Genomic DNA, 26,606 nt, shown 5'->3' with positions numbered 1-26,606 from the left:
TATGTGACCTATACATTTTTCCTTAATAAACTTATTCACTCACAGCTTGGGGAACATTTTTGTGAAGCTTTGCTGCCAAACTATGTGACCTATAAATTAATTCTTCATAAACTTATTCACCCACGGCTTGGGGAACATTTGTGTGAAGTTTCGCCTCAATGAGTCTAGCCATTCTGGAGAAGATTTTTCCAGAGGTTTTAGGGTAAATCCAGTGCCAAACCATGTGACCTATGACGTCATGTGTGAACTTTTTGTTTCTCATGGATAGGCAGTCATATGTGTAAAGTTTCACCTCAATCTGTTTAGCCACTTCATAGAAGATTTTTGAAGGTTTTATGTTTTTTTTTTTAAAACAATATGGCTGCGGAATCACGTGAGCAATGACGTCATCAATTTTTTTTTATGTGGAGCATTTTATCCTGAGATGACCATCAAAAATTTTCATACTGGATAAATGTAGCATTCTACATAAGCAATTATGACGTCATAATGAAGGAACCTATGACATCATCAAAAAACTCACTCATTCTCCATGAGTACTACTTGCTTTGTGCCAATTTTTAATTTTTTCTTTGGTGCGGTTTCAGAGATACAGAGGTCCAATTTGTTTCTGTTTTTGCAACATGGCTGCCATGCAATCTATGATGTCATAATTATCATTAAAACATTCTATATGAGTAGTCGCACCAATAGTGAAAATTTCATCTCAATCCGACAAGCGGTTGCGGAGAAAAACACTGAAGTTCTATGCAGACAAATATACAAACAAACAAACAAACAAAGAAGAAGATGTCATGCACAGCATGAAACTTGCAAAATCCAGAAAATAAATTTGACCTCAAAAATATTTGGTAGTTGAATTAAATGACCACAATATGCAACCCCCCTTCAAATTTCAAGTGAATCGGATGAAAATTGACAATTTTAGAAAATTGGCCGATGTTGACCTTTTGGCCAATTTGGATCTCCAAAATAATTGGTGGTTTAATTCATTCACCTGAAATATAAATCCTCTTCAAATTTCAAGTCAATTGGATGAAAATTGAGGATTTTTGAAATACCACCTTGGTGTTGACCTTTGGCCTCTGTTGACCTGGTCTATGTTGACCTCAAAAATAATTGGCTGGTTGAATTTAGTGACCTGAAATATAAATCCTTTTCAAATTTCAAGTCAATCGGATGATAATTGAGGATTTTCGAAATCTCACCGAAGTTGTTGAACTTTGGCCTACGTTGAACTTTTGACCTTTTGACCTCAAAAAAGAGGCTTCTTCCTTAAGACAAACTTTACCATTTGGTGAAGTTTCGTGAAGATCGGTTAAAAATTGTGACCTGTAGGTGACAGACAGACAAACAGACAAACAGACAGACAGAATAACAAAATCGACTGACCAATATACTTGAAAAATCTTCGATTTTGCAAGTAACAAACAGACAGACAGACAGACAAACAAACAAACAAAGGGAACCAAATGCAATACCCTCTCCTTAGGTGAGGGTAAAAAATTCTTCATTACTTATCGAATCAAGCATTGTACATGTCGAATTATGATGTCATCATGAAGACAGCGATGATGCCTTCATTATCACTTTTTATTCTCCATGGGGAGCACGTGACAATGAGCCACGTGTAATTTTTTTTCCGTGGAGTGGTTTTGGTGATATAGATGTGCAAAGCTTTTTCGGCTTTTCCAAGATGGTGCCTGTACCATGTGACATATGACGTAATAAGTATGACTATAAAATTCTGCAGGAGAGGGTGCGCCTATTTGAAAAATTTCGTGTAAAGCAGACTAACGTTGCTGAGAAAATGAATTTTTAAAATGCAGATACGTACGCATGGCACACGTACGACACGACTGATCGCTTAACCCTGCTTTTCGCTTCGCGAGCGCAGGGTAATGACGTGCGTATGTAAGTAATCATTTATTGTCTGCCGAGTTTAAACAAGATCAGTAAATGCATGTCTGAGAAATGGTTGAGAACATGTTCAACACCAGGTTAATTTTACAACTAAAATGGCCACCAGCCGGCCATCTTTGTGCCAAATATGAATAAAATCGGTGCAGACATTTCTGAGATATAGTTGCGGACACACACACGCATGCACGGACATGAAAATCGACAACAAATCTATAAGCCCCCATTCCGGACTAAGTCCAATGGGAGCTAAAAAACGAAATTGGCTTTTAGGGTGGAGAGAGAGTACCCCTTGATAAATTTGAGAAGGGTTTTTCGATAAAGATATCTAGATAAAGATAGAATAGAATAGATTACATCTAGGACAAGGCAACAAGTGGTAAAGGAGACATTAGGGCGAGGGAGCTATGTGCTCGCTTGAAGGTTTAAAAGGGATGGCAAGGATTTGGCTGAGATGGCATGAGAGGGAGTTGTTGCTGTGCAATGAGACAGGGGCGCAAACTCTGACAAAGAGCTAGTCTGAAGGGGGTGAAGAAAGAGTGTGGCAAAAGGAGAGAACGAGGGTGTCCCCATGCAAGAGAGGCAAGACAGATTCAGAGACAAGTTTCAGGTGACTTAGGCAGACGAAGGGGAAAAGAGTGGAAAAAGTGGATGCTGATGAGCAGAAAGATAAGGGAGAGCAGCAGAATGAGGGCGAGGAGAGTGAAGATGATGAAGAGCAGCATAAGCTGGAAGAAGAGTTTGCCAATACAATCGAAGGCATAAAATTGAGAAAACTCAGAGAGAGAGAGAGAGACCAAAACTCCATCAAATAGAAAACAACAAACAGACAAAAAAAATCTTCTTGAGGTGAACCAACCATTCAATTAGAAAAAAATGATTTCAAAATCATCCACCTTGACGGAAATCAATATCGTTAGTTTCGTAGCAGCACTTTTAATTCAAGAAAAAGTAACAGGAAAGCAAAACCAGAAGAGGAAAAAAACCAGGCCCTACAAATACAAGCCAAATCTTACCATGGAAAGGAAACAGAGATTGGAGACACAAAGAGAGCAACTGAGGAAGGAAGTAGGGTAGATACCAACAGTTCAGGAAAGGAAACAGAAACCCAAAACTAATAAAGAGAAGCTGAAGAATAAACAACAAATCCAAAAATGACGACAAAAACCTCAAGTGTCTGGGCGCTGCCAACAAACTCAAAATAAAAATGACACCAACGAAGATAAAAACTAGAAGGGGACTCTTCAACATCGTGATGTCACCAGATATGCTTCCACCCACTTTATTACATCATTATACAGACTTGTACCAAGTTTGATTTAAATCCCTGAACTCAGATTTAAAATATTAAATAATTCTGACTGCCAGACCATGCGTGGTAGATCTCATTACTGTTTCACATGTGCAAGTGAAAATCGCAAGTCATCTCCCCACACTCGTGGGGCAGGAGGATTATTTAATGCCCTGACATGACACTGGGTACCCCAAGCACAAATGCAAAATTTAGTGGAGGTTGGACAAGTCATTTTGGATTCCACAAGGAACAGACACAGACTTTGCCTTATTTTATAAAGTAGGATGCACCTTTTTCTCAACCACATTTCTGGTATGCACGTGCACAGGCGCGCATGCACGCACGCACGCACACAATATTTTTCTCTATATGATTTTGTTCCCCTTTCCAATGATACGAGTTGAAAGCTGGGTCAACTTACCATAACTCCATACGTCACTTTGGTGTGTAAAAGTTCGATAATGAATGGACTCCAGGGCAAGCCATTTGATTGGTAACTGCAGAATAATTAAAATAAGAAAATTAATGTCGTCTCTTGAGAGACAGTTGTAGCACAATAAACAGTGCATCAAAGTATTGAGGTGTTATAAATGGCCAAATATACTGTGTATGAGGAGGTGAAAATAAATGCAGTGGAGGGGGGGGGGTGGTGGTGGGTTTGAAGTCACAAAAAATTGTCATCGCAGAGCAGTAAGTTTTTACAAAATGTGAAAGGAATGTGAAAGGACATAAGAAAGTAGCACTGTCAGTCTGTGTGTCCAAAATATTGTCAGTCTGTGTGTCATGTTATTCATAATTTGGTTTCATCTTCAAATGAAACAGTTGTCAAAGAATGGGCTGTAAGGACAGACTACTAGTTGACTGTCTAACCTGGGTTCCAATGTCGACCCAACTATAAATTGTTGTCCTGGTGTTTCACAGGCAGACTGAGGCATCACGTGTGTGTCGTCGTCCAGATGGATGTTAAACTGAGTGTCCGCTCTTCTAGCATTAGTTGGTCGACGTTAAAGACCCCACGATGTCCATGAGGAGTAAGCTAGCTGTCACTGGCACCCTGGATAAATTTAGAATTATTTTCCTAACTACCCCTGGGAAGCCAAAGGCAAATAACCCAGTGTAATCTTTGTCATGGGACTGTTTTGGCAGTACTGAACCTGCCTTCCAGCAGACCACCAGAAATAAAGAAGTCAAATACCATCGATGAGTATCATTTTCAGCAAACACAAATCGTGATGTAAATAAGGTATGATGTGTGAGAAGATGATAAATATTAATTAAATGATAAGCAAGTATAATATTAAACTACTTAAGATTCAAAAAAAAAAAAACCACAAGAAAAAATATAGAACGAGAGACAGAAAACATTGGTTGGTAAGGCTAGAAGGATATTTTATACAACAGGAGAAAAAAAAAAACTGAAATAGACACCTTTCCCCCATCTGCATGATATTCCATCTCATTGACATCAAGGAGACGAGCCAGTCCAAAGTCTGTGATTTTGACATGTTGAGGAGTTTTCACAAGCACATTTCTTGCTGCCAAGTCTCGATGGACTAAACGGCGTTCCTCCAGATACAGCATTCCCTGAGAATAAAAGGAAAAAAAAAGACAACGTTGGAAGGTGATGAAGGGTCATTGCAAATTAAGTCAATTTATTGGAGCTGAATTTAGGAGAACCTTGAAGATATGGTTCCTGCTCGAGATAGTCATTTGTAAGAGGCCCATAGAGATTACACTCAGTCAACGAGCCATGCATTCCATAAGTTGCAGCACTCCCATAAACCCAACCCCTGAGAAGCTTAATCTCTTCTGCAGTTCCGACATAAAAAAATAGGCTGAGTCAAGTTCAATTAGTAAGAAAAGATGAACATTTAGAGGCTTTTACTGGTCTTTGAGCACCAATCACATAAATGCTAATCAGTGTAATAATAAAGATGACAATAATAATGATAATCATGGCAATTCCGACTCAAGCTGCAAGTAAAGGTTTTTCTTCTTTATTACTCTTTTACAATGTAGGTTGCAGGTGAGCAATGCAAGCTTCGTAAAAAATTCTTACTTGTGAAAGCCATCTTTAAATTACATGCACTTGGAATTCAAAGAGTTGGATTTGAGCCCATTGCGTACATCTATTATATTGTTACGGTTCTGGGAACCGAGACACTAAGGCAATGGCACACAACATACAGCGGTTCCCGAATCAGTTATTTCATTAGGCTATTACACGTTCCAGGTAGGGTCCTCCCTTGTGTCTAATGGGTTACAAAGGGAATATGCATTGTGAGGGATTAGTTAGGTTTTCCCGACTTCTCCCCCATCTTCTTCTACTTACAGACACTCTCTGCGCATGGCAAAACCATTCAAATATGCATGCCAGAACGAAAGTGTCACTCTGCACTGCGATAGCGCAGACAACAAATCGTCACCCACTTCTCTGCCATTCCTTCACCAACTGCGATAACCACCCCACCTGCTTCAAATACAAATACTTTATTCCTATTTCATTTGTAATTAAACATCCAAGCTCGTCATTCCAGCAACTGCTCATTATACTCAGACCTAATTAACTTACCATATAAATTAGAGAGGGCTTTGGGAGGAACCGCAACTAACATTACCGAGACTCCTGAACGTGCTCTCCCCCTTCATTTCAATAAAATGCACAGCAATCGCAATTATGTGCAACAATTATATATACAAGTTCTTCAAAATTTTAATCCCTGCCTTCTCAATGTCATCTTCAGGAGTTTCTGAGACAGGGAGAGAAGATGGCAAAAACACAAACCACAGTCAGGCCTACCTTATCCACAATTTACCTGAAACAATTCAAACCCCATCTAACTGGCCATGCCCCTCAGTGCATGTCACCTGTTCCAGCTGTCAGCTAAGCCCAAATCCCTAATTTAGAAACTACCGAGCCAATTTCACGTGCTACCTTCCCTCCATAGCACATATCAAGTTGCACAGGACTGAGTGGAACATTCCCACATTCATTCTCAACAATAACAAGAACCATTCATTCCCTGCAAGGCTATGCCATCTCAATTACCTGCAGGCGTGGCCTCAACTCAGCAGCAGGGAGGTCCTATAATGTGGTGGTGGGGTTGTAGCTGTGTGTTCATAAAAACACAGCTGTGTGTGCTGTGTTGCCAGCTGTGCAAAAAAGTCGCACTTTGATGAAAATTCTGGGCTCCCCATCCAGTTCCTCTCCCAGCACCACACCAGCTATATTTGCTGTGCACCCTGCCAGAGAGGGTCACCCATTGGCCTTCCATGGACTTCCGTGTTTGCCAGTAGTCCTGCGTCGCATGGCTGACCTGTCCGACCCTCCTCCTGGCAGATTTCCCACTTCCAGTCACGTGCTGGGCTATCAGGAGTGAGGCATGATAGAGCCCCACCCTTTGCACTCTCCATCAGAGCCCAATTCACCTGCAGATAAGCACCATATCTCCACCCACAGACCTTACACACAATGATCCGACACCTGCAGGATACCAAAAGATGTGTTCAAATATATCTGACATGGCTTGCATGCATGCGATGTTAATGCTAAGGCTTGCTCACATTTAATTTGTCAGCTGCTGACTTGATTTTCTTCTATCACACAAGCTGAGCAACTTAAAATGTTAGTCTTGCCTTGGGGAGATACTTCTGGGTCTTCCTGGCCTTTTCTTGTCTTGTACCAAAAGGATTTTTCTTGTCTTCCATGGAACCCAGAAAGGAGGGCCCCTGAAGTATTTGGGTAAGAAATGTTTATACCATTGTTTGTGTAAATTTCCATATCATACCAGATGACGCCAAATGGAATAATGGATGGACATCATGGGGGAAGGAACTAATCCATAGGTAACTTTGCTAAAGAAATAGAGACGTGACAAAGTAACCAAGTGGGATGAGACAGTTGATGTCTAAGGAGACAGAAAAATCTGATAAACAAGGTAAATGTTGAAATATGTTGGTCGATAGAAGAAGAGAGTTAATTTTGTCATCTTTATAGGACTTGAAATAAAACCAGACGAGACATCCATAAGTTCAGACCTCTGTACCATGATGAAGAAAGATACTTCAAAGAACTTCTCACTCTTCTTTAACATGTTCATGCTCTTTCATGAAGCCTGGTGTTGGCTTAATGGTTAAAGTGGCTGGCTTAAGATCTAAGGGTCTTGAGCTTGAGCCCCTGTTTTCAGTTGAAATAACACCAGGTGAGGTTGACTAAGCCTGCCATCCTTCTGAGGTTGGTGAAATGAGTACTAATGAGTACTAGTCCATGAGCCTCAGTGTTGTCAAAAATAAAAACAAAAACAATGACTGATATATTCATAAAATATATGTTATTGATGCTCATTGTCCATACGATTGATGTCAGTTGTCCATTGATCCTATGGCCACCTGTTCGTAACTGTCAGTTTTGAATTTTTTAAATTTAGATCCCATGTCACCTTGTTCCTTATATTTTAATTACATACTTTTCATTTAGCTCACATGAAGAATAAATAGACAAACAAGTGAACAAACAATTATTGCTAACAAAAGTGAAAATCAGTCGCAAAAAGGAAATGAAACAGAATAGAAGAAAATAGGAGATGAGAAAGATGAAATATTAATTAAAAACAACAAATGTGGCATAAACATCAAAGATAGTCACAGATTTGTAAACACATTCTTCCTAACAAGGTATAAATTGTTCAGAAGGTTATAGTGAAGCAGATCTGGAATAGGGCTGACATTCATGCAAGAATGGACATCTTAGCTTTTGATATTTCAAGCATGATCTCTGGTGGTGAAAACCACTACATGCAAAGAGTGCAGAAGCAGACAAAGCTGAACTTCACTTAAACATGAGAAACACAAGAAACAGTGCCTTTCAAGCTGTAGTTTTGGGGTGCATTGAAATTAGCAAGAGTACAGAGAGTAATGCATAAATCAACTGGAACGGCAGTTGTAGAGCACATAGTCTCACATCGCACATTCATTCTGAACAAAAATACCATCATTAGCTGAACACGCTACTATTACAGCCAACTGGTTGTGTGAAAATTTTTGTAAAAATATTTTTTGAACATGAAATGGGTTCATATACCTGTATTATCCATGCACCTATTATGTCACATAGTTTCTTGGCATGGGTTATGAATGTCATAAATTAAATTCTTCACTCACATCCGGTCATAGATCAGATATATGAAGTTTCAGATATTTTGGAGAAAGATTTAAATTCAACTAATTATGGCTGGAATACCACTTCATCGATTACATCATCGTTATCACCCCATCTATCCTACAGGGAGTTGATATCTGCAAAGTTTCAATATTTTTCATTGAGCAGTTTCAGAGAAAACGATGTCCAATTTTTTTTTCCTTTGTGGCTGCCATTCCATGTGATCTATGATATCAGAGTTATCGATAAAATATTCTCCATGGGAAGTCGCTCCTATATTTAAAGTTTTGCATCAATCGGATAACCGGTTACAGAGAAAACCATTTTAAAAGCGAAAAGATATAGACATTGACACGCACACAGACACACAGACAGGGGCATTTCAATTGTCTTGCATCCCCTTCGGGGCTGTCAGGTCAGGTTCGATCTGTGACCTGCTACAGGTACCATGTAAACCTGTACTAACCTGTTCCATGGTCGGGTTGTCGGCGACTAAACCGTCTCCCCCACCAGGTTTTCTGGTGAGGAGGGTGTTTGGATATGGACACCCAGCAGGATTAAAAACAAAACCTGTCAAAGGGCGGAGGAGCTCCTTGTGAGCCAACGGCCATCCATATCTAGTGCCCAACTGTGTCTGCGGACGTCCTCCTGCAGTTGGGCTACTTCATATTAGGAGGTTGGTGGCAGGATTTGCACTCCGGCCACCGTAAAACCCTTCATTCTGCAAAACGCAAAAACGCAAAAAAATCTGAAAACCCACTCCGTGGGAGTACCTCCTGTGCAGCTTCCCTTCGCAGGGCAGCTCACCGGATGACAGGATTGGGGCAAAGCCTTCAGGACCCCCAATCTTTGAGAGGAGGGAAACCACGGGGTAATATCCCTGGGTCAGATTGCGGGAGAGTGTGTCGGAGTGGTGCTGAGGTGTCGTCCACCAGACGGCGGTCTCCTTGGGTTAACCTGAGGCGGTCCCTTCAGGTGGGTGCCTGGAATGTCCTCTCCCTAAGAGAGGATGATCACCTGTCTCTGTTATCATCTGAGCTCAAGCGTTTGGACATCGGGATTGCAGCTCTCTCTGAGGTTCGGAGACCGGATTGCGGCGAGATAATGGTGGGTGGTTACACCTACTATTGGTCTGGTCGCTCTGATGGTTACCATACCCAAGGAGTTGCTGTAGCTGTGTCCAATAAGCTGACCCCAATGATAATTGAGGTAACACCGGTCAACGAGCGTATTATGAGATTAAGGATTCGCCACTCCTTAGGTGTCATTTCCCTGGTCTCTATTTATGCTCCGACTGAGGCGAGTGATCTCACCGTGAAGGACACATTCTACGCCACACTCGAGTCTGTGGTTGATCAGTGCCCCAGACGAGATACACTTCTAGTCTTGGGGGATTTCAATGCATCGACTGGAAATGATAGGGATGGTTATGAGGTGTGTGTTGGTCCCCATGGGTCAGGAACTATGAACCAGAATAGCACTAAGTTCCTTGACTTTGCAAGAAGTCATGGACTTAGAGTGGCTGGTTCATGGTTTCAGCACCTGCAAGCTCATCGCTGGACTTGGTATTCCAATGCTGGCGGTGTGGCAAAGGAGATTGACCATGTCCTCATTGACGGTCGTTGGAGGATGATCCAGAACTGCAGGGTCTACCGGAGTGCTCAGTTCCTCAATACTGACCACAGGCTTGTTGTAGCAACTCTAAAGCTGCACCTTAAATCCTGGAGAATGGTACCATCCCAGCCTAGGCTGGATGTTGCCAAGCTCAGGGATGAGAGAGTAGCTGAGGAGTTTGCGAACAGGCTGAGTGGAGACTTGGGGGGTCTGGGTGCTTTGGGGGGTCCTGAAGAGTTGTGGAGCACCTTCAAGACCACCGTCCTTGATGTTGCCGGTGGATGCCTTGGAGCTCACCGCAGGGCAAAGAAGAATTTTGTCTCTCAAGGGACACTGGATACCATTGACCAGTCGCAGGGCCAGGCTGAATGGCAGAGCTGAGCTGTTCAGGGAGCTGAGGCGTAAAACTGTACGTGCACTGAGGGTGGACAAGGAGGCCTATGTGCGAGGAATCTGTGAGGGGGTAGAGCATCACCTGTGGACAGGTGATTCTCGTCCCGCTTACAGGGGAATTCGCGCATTACGTTCATCCAAGCCCATCCCTTGGAGCACTGCAGTTCGAGCAGAGAGTGGTAGGCTCTTGACAGAGGAGTCTGAAGTGAAGGCCCGCTGGGCCGGTTACTTTGAGCGGTTGTACCAGGCTGATCCCCCAGCTGTCGAGTTGGACGTCAAGGGTGTTACAATCCCTGTTGCCGACCCTCGAATCAACTGTGGTCCACCATCGCTTGTGGAAACACGGGCTGCGGTGAACCAGTTGAAACGGGGCAAAGCTCCAGGGATCTGTGGCATCCATGCTGAACTTCTCAAGGCTGGTGGAAATGCTGCACTCGTGTCGTTGCATGCAGTTTTGTGCTCTGCTTGGAACACAGGCATCATCCCAACTGACTGGAAGAGGGGCCTTGTTGTCCCTCTCTGGAAAGGGAAGGGTGATCGCCAAGACTGCAACAACTACCGAGGGGTGACGCTGCTCTCAGTGCCGGGCAAGGTCTTTGCTCGGATAATTCTTGATAGGGTTCGCCACCATCTGCTTGAGCACCAGCATCCAGAGCAGTCAGGCTTTACACCAAAGAGGTCAACGATTGACCGTATCCTTGCACTTCGTGTCCTTACCGAACGCAGACGAGAGTTTCGGCAGGGGCTGCTTGCAGCCTATGTTGATCTCTGTAAAGCGTTCGATTCAGTGAATCGGGATGTCCTCTGGAGGATTCTTGGTCTTCGTGGGGTGCCACCGAAACTGATTGATCTGATGTCTGAACTCTACTCTGGTACTGAGAGTGCTGTGAAGTGTGGTGGTACCATCTCTGACTTATTTTCAGTTGTTACTGGAGTTCGTCTGGGATGTGTACTTGCCCCCACACTTTTCAGCACTTGTATGGACTGGATTTTTGGGAGGATGTCGGAGAGATCAAGTTGCGGTGCATTGTTTGACAATGTCAAGATCTCGGACCTTGATTTTGCAGATGATGCAGTCATCTTTGCGGAGACTTTAGACATCCTCTTGGGGGCCCTCGAGGTGCTGAATGAGGAGTCGGAGCCGTTGGGATTACGGATTTCTTGGGTCAAAACTAAGATCCAGGCTTTCGGTGACATCTTGGATGCTGCTGTCCTGTCTGTGTCTGTTTGTGGTGAGGATGTTGAGGTCGTGGATAGATTCACTTACCTTGGCAGTGATATTCATGTCTCCGCAGGTTGTGAGCCGGAGGTCAATAGACGTCTGGGTCGGGCCTGGGGAGTCATGGATTCACTGGATCATGGGGTGTGGCGCTGCCGGTACCTGTGCGGGAGGACGAAAGTCCGAGTCTTCAGGTCCTTGGTACTTCCAGTCTTGCTCTATGGGTGCGAGACTTGGACTTTGACCAAGGATCTGAGACGGAGACTTAATTCCTTTGGTACCAGGTCTCTTCGAAGAATCCTTGGCTATCGCTGGTCGGATTTTGTGTCCAACGAGCGGTTGCTGAGAGAGACTCGGATGAGATTTGTTACCTGCATAGTCCGTGAGCGTCAGCTGCGGCTGTATGGACATGTGGCTCGTTTTCCTGACGCTGATCCTGCTCACCAGATTCTCTCAGCGATGGAGTCTCATGAGTGGAGGAGGCCAGTGGGCCGACCACGTGCCTCATGGTTGCAGCAGGTTGACCATCATCTCAAGGAGATGGGGATGGGCCTGGCATCTGCCTGGGGGATGGCCAGACGGAGGCCTCTGGAGTACCGGCGGAAAGTGGACGCAGCGACGCGCTGTTCTGGCACATGCTCCCATACCTGACCTGACCTGACCCTTCGGGGCTGGACTAATTACTGTGTAATGGTTCGACCACAGTTGGAGTTGATAGTCAACAGATGATAGATGAATGTGAAAGCATGACTGTGAGGTCAAATTATCTTAAACGACCAAAATTTCCACAATAAACGCCAATAACTATCAATGTCATCCATGGAGGGTGGGGAGAGGGAGGGGTGGGGTGAGGCGGTAAGCTGATAGCACAGTGCCAGGCTTGACTTTTTAAGCTAATAGGGTTTTAGGTTGCATTCGTAGGAGGATGAATTATAAATCAAAAGAGATAGTGTTAACACTGTAGAGGAATTTAGTGAAGCTCCCCTTTCAAATATTGTATAGTTTTGGTCTCCACATTTGAGGAAGGATGTCGCTGCCATGCAGAGGGTTCAGCATCGAGCTCCGAGATCGATTCCCAGGTTGGCAAGGCTAAGTTATGAGGAAGTTTGAAGGAGACAGGACTTTACATATTGGAAAGGAGGTGATTGTGAGAGGATCTGATGGAGATGTTTAAGATAATGAAGGATGTGGACAAGATTGAAGTGGAGTTTTTCATCAGAGTGGACAGTGTTAGGACCAGGGGCCATAGCGTGAGGGTAGAGATGATGAGAGTAAGCACAGTTTTCAGGCAAGGGGTGTTTTTAGTCAGAGAATGAATGGTACGTGCATGTCTCCCTGGAAAGGTAGTAGCAGTGGAGTGGATGGATAGGTTTAAATGGGATTTTGGTAGGTACCTGGATGCATTGTAGCCTGGTGTTGGCTCAGTGGTTAGGGTGGCGGCTTGGGATCTGAGGGTCCTGAGTTCAAGCCTCGTAGCACGCTGAATTAATTCACCAGGGGGTTGACTCAGCCTGCCATCCTTCCGAGGTCGGCAAAATGAGTACCAGCTTGCTGGGATGACCGAGTCATTCAAGTATCCTGCGTCAGAGTGGCGACCTGTCCAGGATTGTGCCCAATAGCCAAGGAGACTGCTTCGGCAGCACCAACGCTCTGTACAGAGTATGGTCCCAATGGACTGGACTGGACTGGATGCATTGGAGATGTAGGGATATGGGGATATTGGTTTGTGTGAATATGAAGCTTGTGTGTGGATAGGTGATGATACTGGGTTTGGTGCAGCTCAGGCATGATGGGTCGAATAGCCTCCTCCTGCACCAAAGTGCCTTCTTTATTCCTTGTGTAATGTAAGAAAAAATATTTTGATAATGTGATTGGCATGGAGAGGCAACAACCTGGGCAGTTTCTTCTGAAATCTTAAAAAAAGGTTATGCATCAATATTCAATGGGAGTAACTCAACCATCCACTCTTGATGTCCTTTCATGAGCCTTGATTTCTGTATAGTGCATAAAGAACCATCGTAGTTGTGTCTTTCCTATTCAGAGTCAGAAGTGAACAAGCTCGTCTCAGACATTGGATTTTGATTCAACAAAAGCAAGGTAATAAACATGCCACATGGTAAAATGATGGAAATGCCCACTGGATGTCTTTATAAAGTCCTCCATCAACACCTTGTTTCCAATTTTATTTTAATATTAACAAAGCATCATGTTTCTTTCGCAAATGAATAATAGTTGAAAGATATAAACACGCAATTTCTTGAATTCTGACCCATTTCCCCACAAGGTTCAACACCATGTGTATGCTGTGCGTCAAGTCAAAAATCAACCACCTTTGATTCAAAACACTACCTGCAAGCATTTGAAGATGTCCTATTTCAGGAAATTTCATTGTGGTATTTTCCTCTGTGTGCTGCATCACTCTTTTCCAAAGGCAATTTTGTAAGATGGAATGAGCTATGTCACAAAAATTGCCTTTTCACAGCAAATATACATTTTCTCAGCATTACCAATCTGTCCCCCATGTCACAGACAAACAAACAAACAAAATCTAATTTCATTGTTACTCAATATTTTATGGTATGTAAAGATTTTCTTGACCAACTTTTTTTTTTGTATACACTGTCGAGGTTCGTAGGAGAGCTAACACAAATAACATGCAACAAGGGGAGCGGGAGACAAGAGGGGAGGGAGAGGGAAGGAAAAAACAGTGGGGAACAGAGACATGAGGAGATATGTGGAAGGGAGAGGGATGGGGTGGAGTACACAAGGAAAACAAGATGGAAACCACAAGGACTTTCAGGTCCTTACATGACAAGGACTTCCGGGAAGGAAGGTAAGCAGGGAATTTGAAGGAGGTGGGTTTGAGGTGCATTAGCGGGGGTAGAAAAGATCGAGGTTTTGGATGGGGGAAGATAAGAGATGGTGGTGAACAGCTGTTTTGAAGACCTGGAGGGAAGAGTGGGATTGAAGAGAGTGTGGGAGTTTGTTCCGAAGGCAGGAAAAAAGAGGTATGAAAGAGTGAAGGTGAGCAGTGATTCTTGATTTTGGTAGTTTTACCAGAAGTGGGAAGATGGCGGACCTTGAGCGCCCTGCGGAAATATGGAAATATGGGGGGGGGGGAGATATCTCAGACGAGGCAGAGGTGGGCGAGACCAGAGAGTAGATGGTAGAAGACACAAAGACCACCGACCTGCCAGCAGTGAGACAGTGAGAGACCCAAAGACTCAAAATCATCGCAGGAGATACCAGTCATCCCAAATGCCTTGGTTTTCACAGCGTGAAGCCGAGAAAGGTGAGTCCTTTCCGGGGAGAAATGCATGAACCATTCTCAACTTAGTGCCATTGTTAAGCTTGTTACCATATTGCCATTGTTGAACCATTGTTAAACCTCTCAAAGAAACAATTTGCACTCTCCCCCCTCCAAGCTTCAATCTCACCTTTCTCAAAAACTACCAACTCATCATTCTCCCTCAATTCTTCCCTCTCACCCTTTTCCCTCCAATCTCCCCCTCATTCACCCTTCTCAAAGTACCCCCATCACATCCACAAAGCTGCCTCCTTCATCTGTCCTCTCTCTTTCATCTCATCACTCCACCTCCTTCATCTGCCCTCTCTCTTTCATCTCATCACCCCACCTCCTTCATTTGCCCTCTCTCTTTCAAGTCATCACTCCACCTCCTCGAATCTTCAACTGCCCTCTACCCCCTCTCTTATTATTCCCCACTGTACCTCAACCCAACACCACAGAGCCTTTTCCCCACCTCATCCGGCCCTCTCCCCTAGCTCTTCTGCAATCCCCCACACTCTGTCAACAACTCTCACTACCTCCCCTTCTCCTCCCCTACCCTGCACCCAAAGTCTCCTCCCCTCCCTCTTCCTTAACATTGTGGACCTCAAACTTCTGGGGTCTTCGCTCAAACCTGACAGATCTTTCCATACAGGTTGCCACTGACAAACCAGACATTATCTGCTTTGCAGAAACTTTCCTCCTTCAAGACATCTCAAAATCCTTAGTATCTCTCCCTGGTTACTCCCTCCACTGGTATGACGTACATAAGCCTCTTCCTAATGGTGGAGTTTCTCTCTTCATCAAAGACTCTATTCCTCACTCTCCATGCATTACCCTCACTCCCCCACATCCCCAGTAATACCTCTGGCTATGATTCACCTTCACTCCTACCTCATATATATATATATATATATATATATATATATATATATATATATATATATATATATATATATATATATATACATATATATATATATATATATATATACACACACACACACACACACACACACACACACACACACACACACACACACACACACACACACACACACACACACACACACACACACACACACACACACACATATTGTTGCAGGCCAGGGGTCGTGTGAGAAGACTACCGGGGTGGGGGTGGTGGGGGGGGAGGTTGGGGGGAGCTATTTCGGATTCCCACGAGAATCTACTTTCTCAAGAATCTTCTTGAAGAAGTCCTTTCATTCAAGCTTTTGGGTCTCAATATCTGCCATGATATTTCATGGGAAGGCCACATTTCCAAGCTGGCCTCCAAAGTCAGTCACTGCCTCAGTTATGCAAGGTCCTTCCTTGGCAAATCTGAGCTCCTGACCAAATGCAAAGCTTTGGTCTGCAGCTTGATGGAGAACTGCTCTCCCCTCTGAGCCGGTGCTCCTCCTTCACCTTTCTTGACTTCATACTGTGGAAAGCAAGGCATTTAGGATCATTGGTATCTCCTACAATGAGGCTGTATCTTTGGGTCTCACTCTCTCAGGAAGGCAGGTCAGTGGTCTTTCTGTCTTCTACTGTTTCCTCTTGGGTCTTGCCCCAACCCGATCTGTCTGTGATATGTTTGTGAACCTCTGTGTCTGTGTTCACGATCTGTGTCTGTGAACCCCCCCCCCCTCATCCCCATATTTATGCAGGGTGCTCAAGGTCTGCCAGCAACCCCCTTCTGGTAAAACTAACAAAATCAAGAATCACTGCTCACCTTCACTCTTTTTTTCCTCTTTTCCCCCACCTTTGGAACAAACTCCACACTCTTTTCAATCCCAATCTTCCATTCAGGTCAACAAAACAGCTGTTCACCACCACCTCTTATCTTCCCGATCCAAAACCATGATCTTTTCTCCCTCCGTTAATCCACCCCAAACCCACCGCCTTAAATTTCCCTGCTTTCCTTCCTGAAAGTCCCTGTTGTGTCAGGACCTGAAAGTCCCTGTAGAGTCCATCTTGTTTACCCCATGTTCCCTGCCCCATCCCTCTCCCTTCCACATGTCTCCTAATGTCACTGTTCACTTCTGTTTTGAGCTTCCCTCTCCCGCCACTCTCATCTCCTGCGCCCCTTGCTGTAAGTTCTGTGTGTTAGCTCTTATACGAGCCTCAAGATTGTATACAAAAACAACAAAAAACTTTCAGGCACAGCCTCCACTATATTTTTAATCTCGGCATTCAAAACTTCAAAACCTCACCAAAAACAATGTTGGCAACAAATTAATTTTATCATTTACTCCATGATCTGGCACATCATCAATATTGCAATATTCACAATCAAAGTTTGAATTTCCCAGAAACAATATGATGGTTCTGGCCTTGCGATACAGATTTAATTCACAACTGCAGTCGGTGCAAGCATTTGCTGGTCACCCCTTATTTTTTGCAAATCAATGTGCATTTGTGACCTTGCAAGCCAGTACAAAAATAATACTCCTCTTAATGCAGTGGCTTTGGAAAACAATCCACATTGATGAATATCTTTGGCATTCCTCAAACATATTTACAAGGTCTCACCTTTGCAATCTGCACAGCCCAATTCAGTAGTAACTGAGAACCAATGGAGTCACGATGTTCACGGACGTACTCTAGCAGGCAACCAAGTGGCATGAGCTGTGTGACAAGCTGCACACGTGGTGTCAAACATACTCCCAGCAGCCGTACCAGATGAGCATGACTCATGCTCGCCATGATGTAAGCCTCCTGACAAAAGAAATACAAAGCAGAGAGTTCACTTAAAGATTCATTGTTCACTTTGAAAGACAGTGGGGGCAATGGTGTGAGATCATAAAAGCAGATAAAGCGACAATTTTAACTTGCAATGTATTCAAGGCAGGAATTGTTACAAGGACCATTATACACACAAACAAACAAGTAAGTGTTATTTTCTTCTGCAATGGAGTATAAATAAATTTTATGGAAAGATAAAAACGACAAACACCATTCTCACCATTGCAAGCCGTTTTGCAAATCTACAGGTTGCATATGGCCCCTCCTGTGCTCTGTATTGAGCTCGAGCATGTGAGGTGGGAGCGTATCACAGGGTTCGGGATCATCTTTGACTTTCAAGATGATACAGAGGTTTTGAATTTAGCTTACGTGTTACGTTCGCAGCAGAGTCTTCATCATGTTACAATCTGTTACAATCATATCTCTCTGAAGATCATCACTCTAAAGATAGTAGTGGTTTCTGAGAGAAAGCTAGCACTTGAAAATGAGTGATCTTTGCTCAGGTATGTAATGAATGTATTCTCGCCCACACACATTTAGCTGAAATAATGGTGTCAAATGTTAAAATTAAAAAAGATTAAAATTATTTTTTAAAATGTTTCCCCAAAATTGATTATCATGAAAGACTGAAGCTATACAAAAGTGGGGCAGCAGGACCACAAGAATGGAAATTAATAAAGAGTAATAGAGGAAGAAACACAGAAACAAGCCCACAGAGCATGTAGTCTGAAGAAGGTCCCATGAGCGCAGTGCAAAGCACATGTGAAATCACTCAACGAGACGTGCAAATTCATTACATAAACAAATTATCACCAACAACTAACAAAAACGGTCAAACAAGACCATTCCAGAAGAGCTATCCTCAAGTTTCCAAACAGCCTCTCACAGCAGAGATAATATCTGACCATGAAGGAACCCAGAAACTGGAACCAATTGGATTTAGTTATTATGCAAGTGTACTAAAGTGTCTTTCATCCATCTCTATCATGTCGGACATTTCAGAACAATACGACAAAAAGGAGGATTTTGTTTCTGCTTTGGTTTCCTAACAGCCAGAATATTTCCTTTTGTGCCAAATCATCAGCCCACTGTGTTGAGTCTCTGTGAAAGGGGAAAATAGAGCCTGTAGGATTAGAACAATGTCACATTCACTCCTACCATTGGCTTCACCTTTTGAATCTTCCAGTGTGAGGAGGAAAAACGGATAGTGCAGAGCAACTCTGTTGGTGGGGCAAGGCAGACAGTCTTGAAGCAGATACAAAGCTTGCTTTTTGTGTGTTTGTTGCAAAGCTGTTGAGGTGAATGGCTGCTTAATGTGACCAACACCTGTCTTGAATGGCCCAGTAGCTTGGTTATCTGCTTGAGTGCAGGAATGCTCCTTCTGGATCTGAGAGCTTCAGATACAGGGTAGGGCTGCTGAAGTGAAAATGATCAGCTGAGCCTGTCGCCCTGTTCATTCCACTGAAAGCGAAGCACATTCCACATGTGGTTTATTTCTGCCACGTCAGTTCTGCTGCACCCAGGCAAGACACTGGCCATATCCATGCCTATACTGCGAGCACAAAAATGGCCACATAAGGTTTGCTGTGTACCATGATCAGGCGTGCTATGTGACACACTCTCTGATGCTTCATAGTTGTTTCTCGCTATCACAGACACCAAAATTCTCCTTGATTCGAGAAAACAACTAGAGAATGCATCGAACACCTCACTGCACACAATCTTGAGGACATGAGAAGGACCTTTTAAACTTCTGCTTTGCATTTCTGAGCAAAATTTTTTTTTTTCAACGAGCCAAATTTAACACTTAATTAAGATACAGTTGTTTGTTGATCACAGACTGAGGTCTGTAGACAGACAGACAAATTGAACCAATATGGATGATGCAACTGTCATTAATCAGAAACAGTTCCTCCATCAAAGGCTCTGTTTACAGTGGCCAGAAGTTCATTGTTAAAGTAACTGATTTTCCTTCAAACAATTCAACTTCAGCAGGAACACGATGCAATCCAGGTACCATCCTGTTTTAATTTTGTTTTCATAATTCTGCTATTTCTTCAGTCGTGATGGAATTGTTTGAAATTAGAAGTGGCTCCATTGTTATGGTGGCAATGTCATGTCAGTTTGTTTCATCATAGGAAGTATTGCTAAGGAGATCTTTGAAGTGGCTTCACCATTTCTCAATGCTACAATTTTGTTATTTAAATGGTATGGATTGCTGCACTGTCCTTCAGCGATTTCATGAACGACCTCCCAGGCAGTGTTGTGCCATTGAGTCAGAACACAATTGTTTTGTTGTAGGATGTGCACAATCTTATGTTGTTTTTTTCTTTCTTGACAGCAGACATGTTTTGTTCTTGGAAGGCTCTACATAAATGATGACAAGTTACTCTGATTATAGACATGGCATTATCCTCTCAGATAACAGTTTTCTTTTCAAGGCTCAATTTGGTTAAAATAACATCAGCAGTCTCAATTCTTGCTGAGATAAAAAAAAGGCCACATATATATTGGCCTTTTTGTCTCAGAAAGATTGAAAAGATTGAAAATATTGATGGAAAATAATCTCCATCAGCAGCTTCAATGAGAACATATGTTTCAACCTCCACTGAATAACATGATTGTATTATTATTTATTTTCAATCAAACCTGACCAGTGAATTCCAACCATCCATCCATTGGGACCATACTCTGTGCAGAGCCTTGGTGCTGCCTAAGCAGTCTCCTTGGCTTTTGGGTACAATCCTGGACAGGTCGCCACTCTGACACAGGATACCAGCAAGCTGGCACTCATTTTGCTGACTTTGGAAGGATGACAGGCAGCGTCAACTCCACCTGGTATTAATTCAACAGCAGAGGGGGATTTCAACTCAGGATCCTAGGATCCCAAGACCACCAACCTAACCATTAAGCCAACACTGGGCATACTTATATCAAGTTTGATTTAAATCCCTTAAGCTGTTCTCAAATATCTCATTTTTACCTGACATGACCTTTGGCCTTTGAACTCTTGACCCTATAATCGAAGCAATTTATGAATGCGCCATGATACATACTTGTACCAAGTTTGACGAGGAACCCTTCAGCCGTTCTCAAGTTATCCTGAGAAAGAAAGCCTAACACGCGTGACATTTTCTGACACGTTTCAGTTATATTCTAAGAGCTAACCAAATTCAAGAAGACATTATGCAAATGATCTGAGCCATTTCTTGAGAAACTGCTATAAGCTTTTAAATCATGGATACGATGTGTAATTTATCGTAAATCAAGTTGGAAGCCAATTGGGAGTGCATTCCATTTAGGTACTGGAATGACTTCTTCTTTCATCTTCTTTGAAGAAACCTTGTATTTGTAACAACAAGTGTGTTTTGGAAAATTAAATCCTGCATTTCGCTTCCCATATTGATCTGTCCTTGAATGCATTTTTATCAATTATTTTAGCATTCATATCACCTGTAATAACTATGATGTTGTGCTTGGGTGTAAATCCTAAAGTTCATATTAACTTCCAATAAAGTTCGATGAACACTTCTGACATACAACAGTTTGTTGGATTTTTACAGTTAACGATTGTGGTTTTCGGGACTTCCATCAAAATGAGCTGTGATAATTCTCGGTAAAACTTTCTCAAAGCAGAATACATACAATGAAGCATGGGGACAAATAAGGTGTCCTACTCCACTAAGATGAGCATTTACTTTGTTCTTTATTGCAGAACTCGTGATGAGCTTGTAAATTTCCCCAATAGACTCATTTGAATTTCAATTTCCTCATGGAATATGTTATGTTTCTGAATAGCAATAATTTAAATAGTGCACTAGTATCTGTGTTGGTCTTTCACACGTCGAGAAAATGCTGCCCTTATTTCAACTGCTGTATCAGCTGCAGAAGCTAGGATAATAATATAATTAAAAAAAAATCATCACAATAATAATAATATACCATTCCTTTTTCACCACAAAAGGTATATGGGGCTGTCAAGGTAGTTTCATTGGCAAAGAGTACAGTCCTGTATGGGTCGCCAATCCGACACAGGTTACCCCAAATGGTTATTACCCCCAGTATGCTGGCACTCATTTCGCTGACCTCAGAAGGATGATAGGCTGAGTCAACCCCACCTGGTGTTGTCATTGGCCAACAGGGGCCCAAACTCAGGACCCTCAGGTCCCAAACCAGCCAGCTTAGCCACGAAGCCAACAACAGGTGAGAAACTAGGATAATTTTAGTTTTATTGTTACGAATCTGGAAGCCATGAGCACTCAACATACAGGTCCTATAGAAAGGTTATATCGGTAAGTATGTGTTTCAAGTTAGGGTCCCGTCCTTTGTTTCATGGGTAATTGAATGCACATGCGCTGTGAAGTTACTTTGAGAGTCAGGGTTTTCTTTCATTTTTACACCCCTCATCTTCTACAACGACACCAGCATCACCCTCACCTTCACCTCGCTCTGGCCGACGCCATGGCGCCTGTGGTGGGCGGAGTTCAAGGAGGATCCTCGTGGTGGCCCTTGACCAATCAGCGTGCTACAAGTGAGGTGGCCACCGCTCAGTCAATCAGACCCCACTACGGTGACAAAGGCGGTCCACGTGACGTCACCACACCCCCGGGCCAATCGACGGACTTACCGCCCGTTTTGGCCAATGACAGGGCGACGAACGCATTTTGCGTGCCAAAACCATCCAGTGGGGGAGAGCGGGGAGGGAAGAGGCGCCCCCTCCCCCCCCCGGACAAGGGTGAATAAGGTTGTGGCGCGATCGAAAAGGAAAAGAGTTTGTGGTCGTCGAGATGAGTGCTGAACGGAGCTCTCGGCTCTGCTTGCATCTCGCTGGCGCCTGGTTCTTCCATCGCATCTCGCTGGTGCCAGGTTCTTCCATCGCATCTCACTGGTGCCTGGTTCTTCCATCGCATCTCGCTGGCGCCTGGTTCTTCCATTGTCTCTCGCTGGTGCCTGGTTCTTCGGACCGCAATGTGACGCTGGTCTGGGTCGCTCGCCCTGAGCAAGTGGTTCATGCTCCATTACCCCGAGCGAATGGTTCACACTCCGTCACTCTGAGAGAGCTGTTCCTGCTCCATCACCCTGAGCGAGTGGTTCACGCTCCATCACACTGAGCGAGTCATTTGTATTGCATCACCATGAGCGAGTGGTTCGTGCTCCGTCACCCTGAGCGAGTGGTTCACGCTCCATCACCCTGAGCGAGTCGTTTGTATTGCATCACCCTGAGTGAGTGGTTCATTCTCAATCACCCTGAGCGAGCGGTTCCTTCTCCATCACCCTAATCGAATGGTTCATTCTCCGTCACCCTGAGCGAGTGGTTTGTATTGCATCACCCTGAGCGAGTGATTCGTGCTCCGTTACCCTGAGCGAGTGATTCGTGCTCCGTCACCCTGAGCGAGTGGTTCGTGATCCGTCACCCTGAGTGAGTGGTTCGTGCTCCGTCACTCTGAGTGAGTGGTTCGTGCTCCGTCACCCTGAGCGAGTGGTTCGTGCTCCGTCACCCTGAGCGAGTGGTTCGTGCTCCGTCACCCTGAGCGAGTGGTTCGTGCTCCGTCACCCTGAGTGAGTGGTTCATGCTCCGTCACCCCGAGCGAGTCATTTGTATTGCATCACCCTGAGCGAGTGGTTTATTCTCCATCACCCTGAGCGAGCGGTTCCTTCTCCATCACCCTGATCGAGTGGTTCATTCTCCGTCACCCTGAGCGAGTGGTTCATTCTCCGTTACCCTGAGCGAGTGGTTCATTCTCCGTCACCCTGAGCGAGTAGTTCATTCTCCATCACCCTGATCGAGTGGTTCATTCTCCGTCACCCTGAGTGAGTGGTTCACGCTCCATCACCCTGAGCGAGTCATTTGTATTGCATCACCCTGAGCGAGTGGTTCGTGCTCCATCACCCTGAGCGAGTGGTTCGTGCTACATCACCCTGAGCGAGTGGTTCATGCTCCGGCACCCTGAGCGAGTGGTTCGAGCTCCGTCACCCTGAGCGAGTGGTTCGTACTCCGTCACCCTGAGCGAGTGGTTCGTGCTCCGTCACCCTGAGTGAGTGGTTCGTGCTCCGTCACCCTGAGCGAGTGGTTCATGTTCCATCACCCTGAGTTAGTGGTTCATGCTCCGTCACCCTGAGTGAGTGGTTCGTGCTGCATCACCCCGAGCGAGTTGTTTGTATTGCATCACCCTGAGCGAGTGGTTCATTCTCCATCACCCTGAGCGAGCGGTTCCTTCTCCATCACCCTGATCGAGTGGTTCATTCTCCGTCACCCTGAGCGAGTGGTTCACGCTCCATCACCCCGAGCGAGTCGTTTGTATTGCATCACCCTGAGCGAGTGGTTCGTGCTCCATCACCCTGAGCGAGTGGTTCGTGCTCCGTCACCCTGAGCGAGTGGTTCATGCTCCCTCACCCTGAGTGAGTAGTTCATGCTCTGTCACCCTGAATGAGTTGTTGTGAAATAACATCCGATTTCTGAGCCGTTTGCCGTATTCACGTATTCTCTAAATTACGAGCCAATTCTTTTTTCCACCCGTCACATGCAGCTGTTTATAAAGAATAATGTTCGTGAAATATACCTGAAACGTCTATATAAATGCAACATTGTTTTTCGGTGAAAGCTACTCATGGTTTTTGGGTTGCATACATTATGTACTGTAATTGGTTATCACACTGATAGTACAGCGGATAAGCACAATAATTGTGCGTTTTATGAGAAAAGCATGAATTTTCTGACATAGTAAGTGAATACCATAAGGTTTATTTTCAGATGTGGAGGGAAGTCAGATTTGACCTCTGAGGACCGTGAGAAGTCAAATCCAAGATGGCCACCAGTCCACCGGGTCGACTGTTCAAATGCGTTTAATTTTGGAACTAAACAGTGTAAAAAAACACTTAAGGTGTCATTTCCAACTAAGTTTGGAATGGCCATTCGTTTGGTGATACTTTTGAGATCGCCAGGAGCCAAGGAAATGCATTTCGATCAAGGTCAAGGTCAAATTACGTTTAAAACTTTTGGACATTCTTTTGGTAAAGACAATGGATTGGACCTATGCAATATAGCGAAACTTCGCTTCCATTTTGACACTATAGGGATAATAATACAAAAAAATTAACAGAATAGTCCCATGCTGCTAGTCTATTTTATTAATAGCTCATACTTTATTAATAGCAATGATGATGATGGTAATGGTAGTGATCAAAATCTAACAGCCTCCAGAACAGAAGCACAGTGCAGTGCACTTGAGCGCAGCTTTGGCACACTTGCACCATCCAGTGCATCCTTTCTCACAGCGACAGTGGATCAATTCATGGCACGATTTTGATGCTTCGGCGAGAGTGGTCCAAAGCGGCTGCTACCCAGTTGTTCCCTTTGTCCAGCCCCAGTCAGATGGCTCTGGCATCTCTGGATCCAGGACCAATGCCTGGTTCCACCAGTTGGCCTGGTAGCAAGTGCGCTTGATGTGCTGTTTGAGTGCTGCCTGGGTTGGAGGAATGTTCTCTAGAGTTCTAGACTTCTGTGTGAAGAGCGGTTTCCTGGCATGATTCACTTCCATGCTCTCACTGGTTCGGTCATACATTAGCACCACAAATCGCTCTTGCAGTAATATTGATCCTTCACTGACCTCACTTGGCATGCATAAGAGTTCATTGAAAGCATCATTCACCTCTGGGAAAGACTTCCAAGTTTCCCAGGTGGTCTTCTTTCCTCTGCCAGCGAATGCAGATACAGTGTCACAACCTGTGAAAGCATGAAGGACTGGGAGAGTCAGGCACTGTGTTGGATTCATTGTGGCAACCATTTCATGAACAGCTATGTAACGAAAGCTTGACCCGACACCAAAGGCAACCCACAGCTCATTAGGAGCTGTCTTGCTGAATGAAGTTACAGCCAGTACTACCACATCAGTATCAACGGTACGTATGGTCACCTTCTTATACCCCTTTTGCACAGCATCTGCCACATGCAGAAGTAGACGAGTGTCGGCCTCCTCTTGCGAACATGGGGCAAGGCAGGCCAAGTATGACTCAGCCAGAGAGCAAAGGACTCCACTTCCATCTGTTGCATACAGTTCGTTGCCCTCTGCTAGAGGAAGATGAACAACTACGCGTGACAGGAAAGCAAACAATTCGGTTTTGTTATCATCGCATCGAAGGAAGTCCTTCCAGTTCTTTTGCATCACAGTAGAAGGAGCCACACTTTTCCTGGTGCCCTTTCCCCTCTTCTGTCTTGTTGAGGCTTTGAGGCTGGCGGGTAGGTATACATCCCAGACAAGGTCGATGCGGCTGCTTTTCTCAAGTTGAGCAGAGATGTATGGTGCAAACACTCTTTCTCCATACTCTTGAAATGTTCTTGATGTTCCCGGATTTAGCATTTGAACCACAGCTGCACTATCAAGAATTGTTGCATCAGCCATAGGCACACTATTCTTTTCGAGCAGATATGATTCCAGGCAGCGAAGTCGATCTGATTTAACCCCAATCCGAATTTTCCCTCCAATTGACAGAGCTGGTGGGCCTGCCTGGTTTTCATGGGAGAAGAAATTGTCCATGTCTCCGTCTCGTGTTTGACAAGAGATGTACAGCCTCGAAAAGAGACCACAGTCACTCTTCAGTGCTGCGAGCTGTGCCTTCTGTTTTGACTTAATCTTGACTGGTGGCCTACTGAACAGTGGCAACTTGTTCTTTGGAAGTGTTTGTGTGATAGGTGTTGTACACTGTTCCAGCCTTTCTCTCACAAACTTGGTGTACTGCTCCTCACCAAGAGTCTCGATCCTTCTCACAGTTTCAGCCACTTGGATGTCCACGATGTCCCTTGTGTCAATGACTAGTAGGTCTTGAATGTGTTCTCGAAATGGATTCCCCATCTATTCCAGCACTGTCACAAGTGCCTTAACCTCCATCAGGAATGCTGCTTGCACTGCAGGTTGCTGATCATCGTGATGGTGTCCAGTGTTGCCAGCACCATGCTGTTGCTTTGTGGCCTGTTGCTCAA

At 44.3% G+C, this 26,606-nt stretch overlaps 1 protein-coding gene across 4 annotated transcripts in view; it reads right to left on the bottom strand.

The window, feature by feature from the left end:
- Positions 1 to 26,606, bottom strand: part of LOC147028733 (receptor tyrosine-protein kinase erbB-4-like) — a 787,552-nt gene that overhangs the window by 73,178 nt on the left and 687,768 nt on the right. For all 4 annotated transcript variants that reach the window (XM_085879397.1, XM_085879399.1, XM_085879401.1 and 1 more), the window contains 3 exons: positions 17,417 to 17,602; positions 4,643 to 4,798; positions 3,636 to 3,711 (listed from right to left, as the gene is read on the bottom strand). In XM_085879397.1, the coding sequence (XP_085735523.1) occupies positions 3,636 to 3,711; positions 4,643 to 4,798; positions 17,417 to 17,602 (418 nt within the window). The remainder of the gene's footprint in view (positions 1 to 3,635; positions 3,712 to 4,642; positions 4,799 to 17,416; positions 17,603 to 26,606) is intronic.

This window comes from Eptatretus burgeri, chromosome 4 (genome assembly GCF_056783735.1).
Source record: "Eptatretus burgeri isolate ZD-2024b chromosome 4, Ebu_testis_v1, whole genome shotgun sequence".
In the NCBI taxonomy this organism is placed as follows: domain Eukaryota; kingdom Metazoa; phylum Chordata; class Myxini; order Myxiniformes; family Myxinidae; genus Eptatretus; species Eptatretus burgeri.
This window is presented reverse-complemented; position numbering and strand designations above follow the sequence as displayed.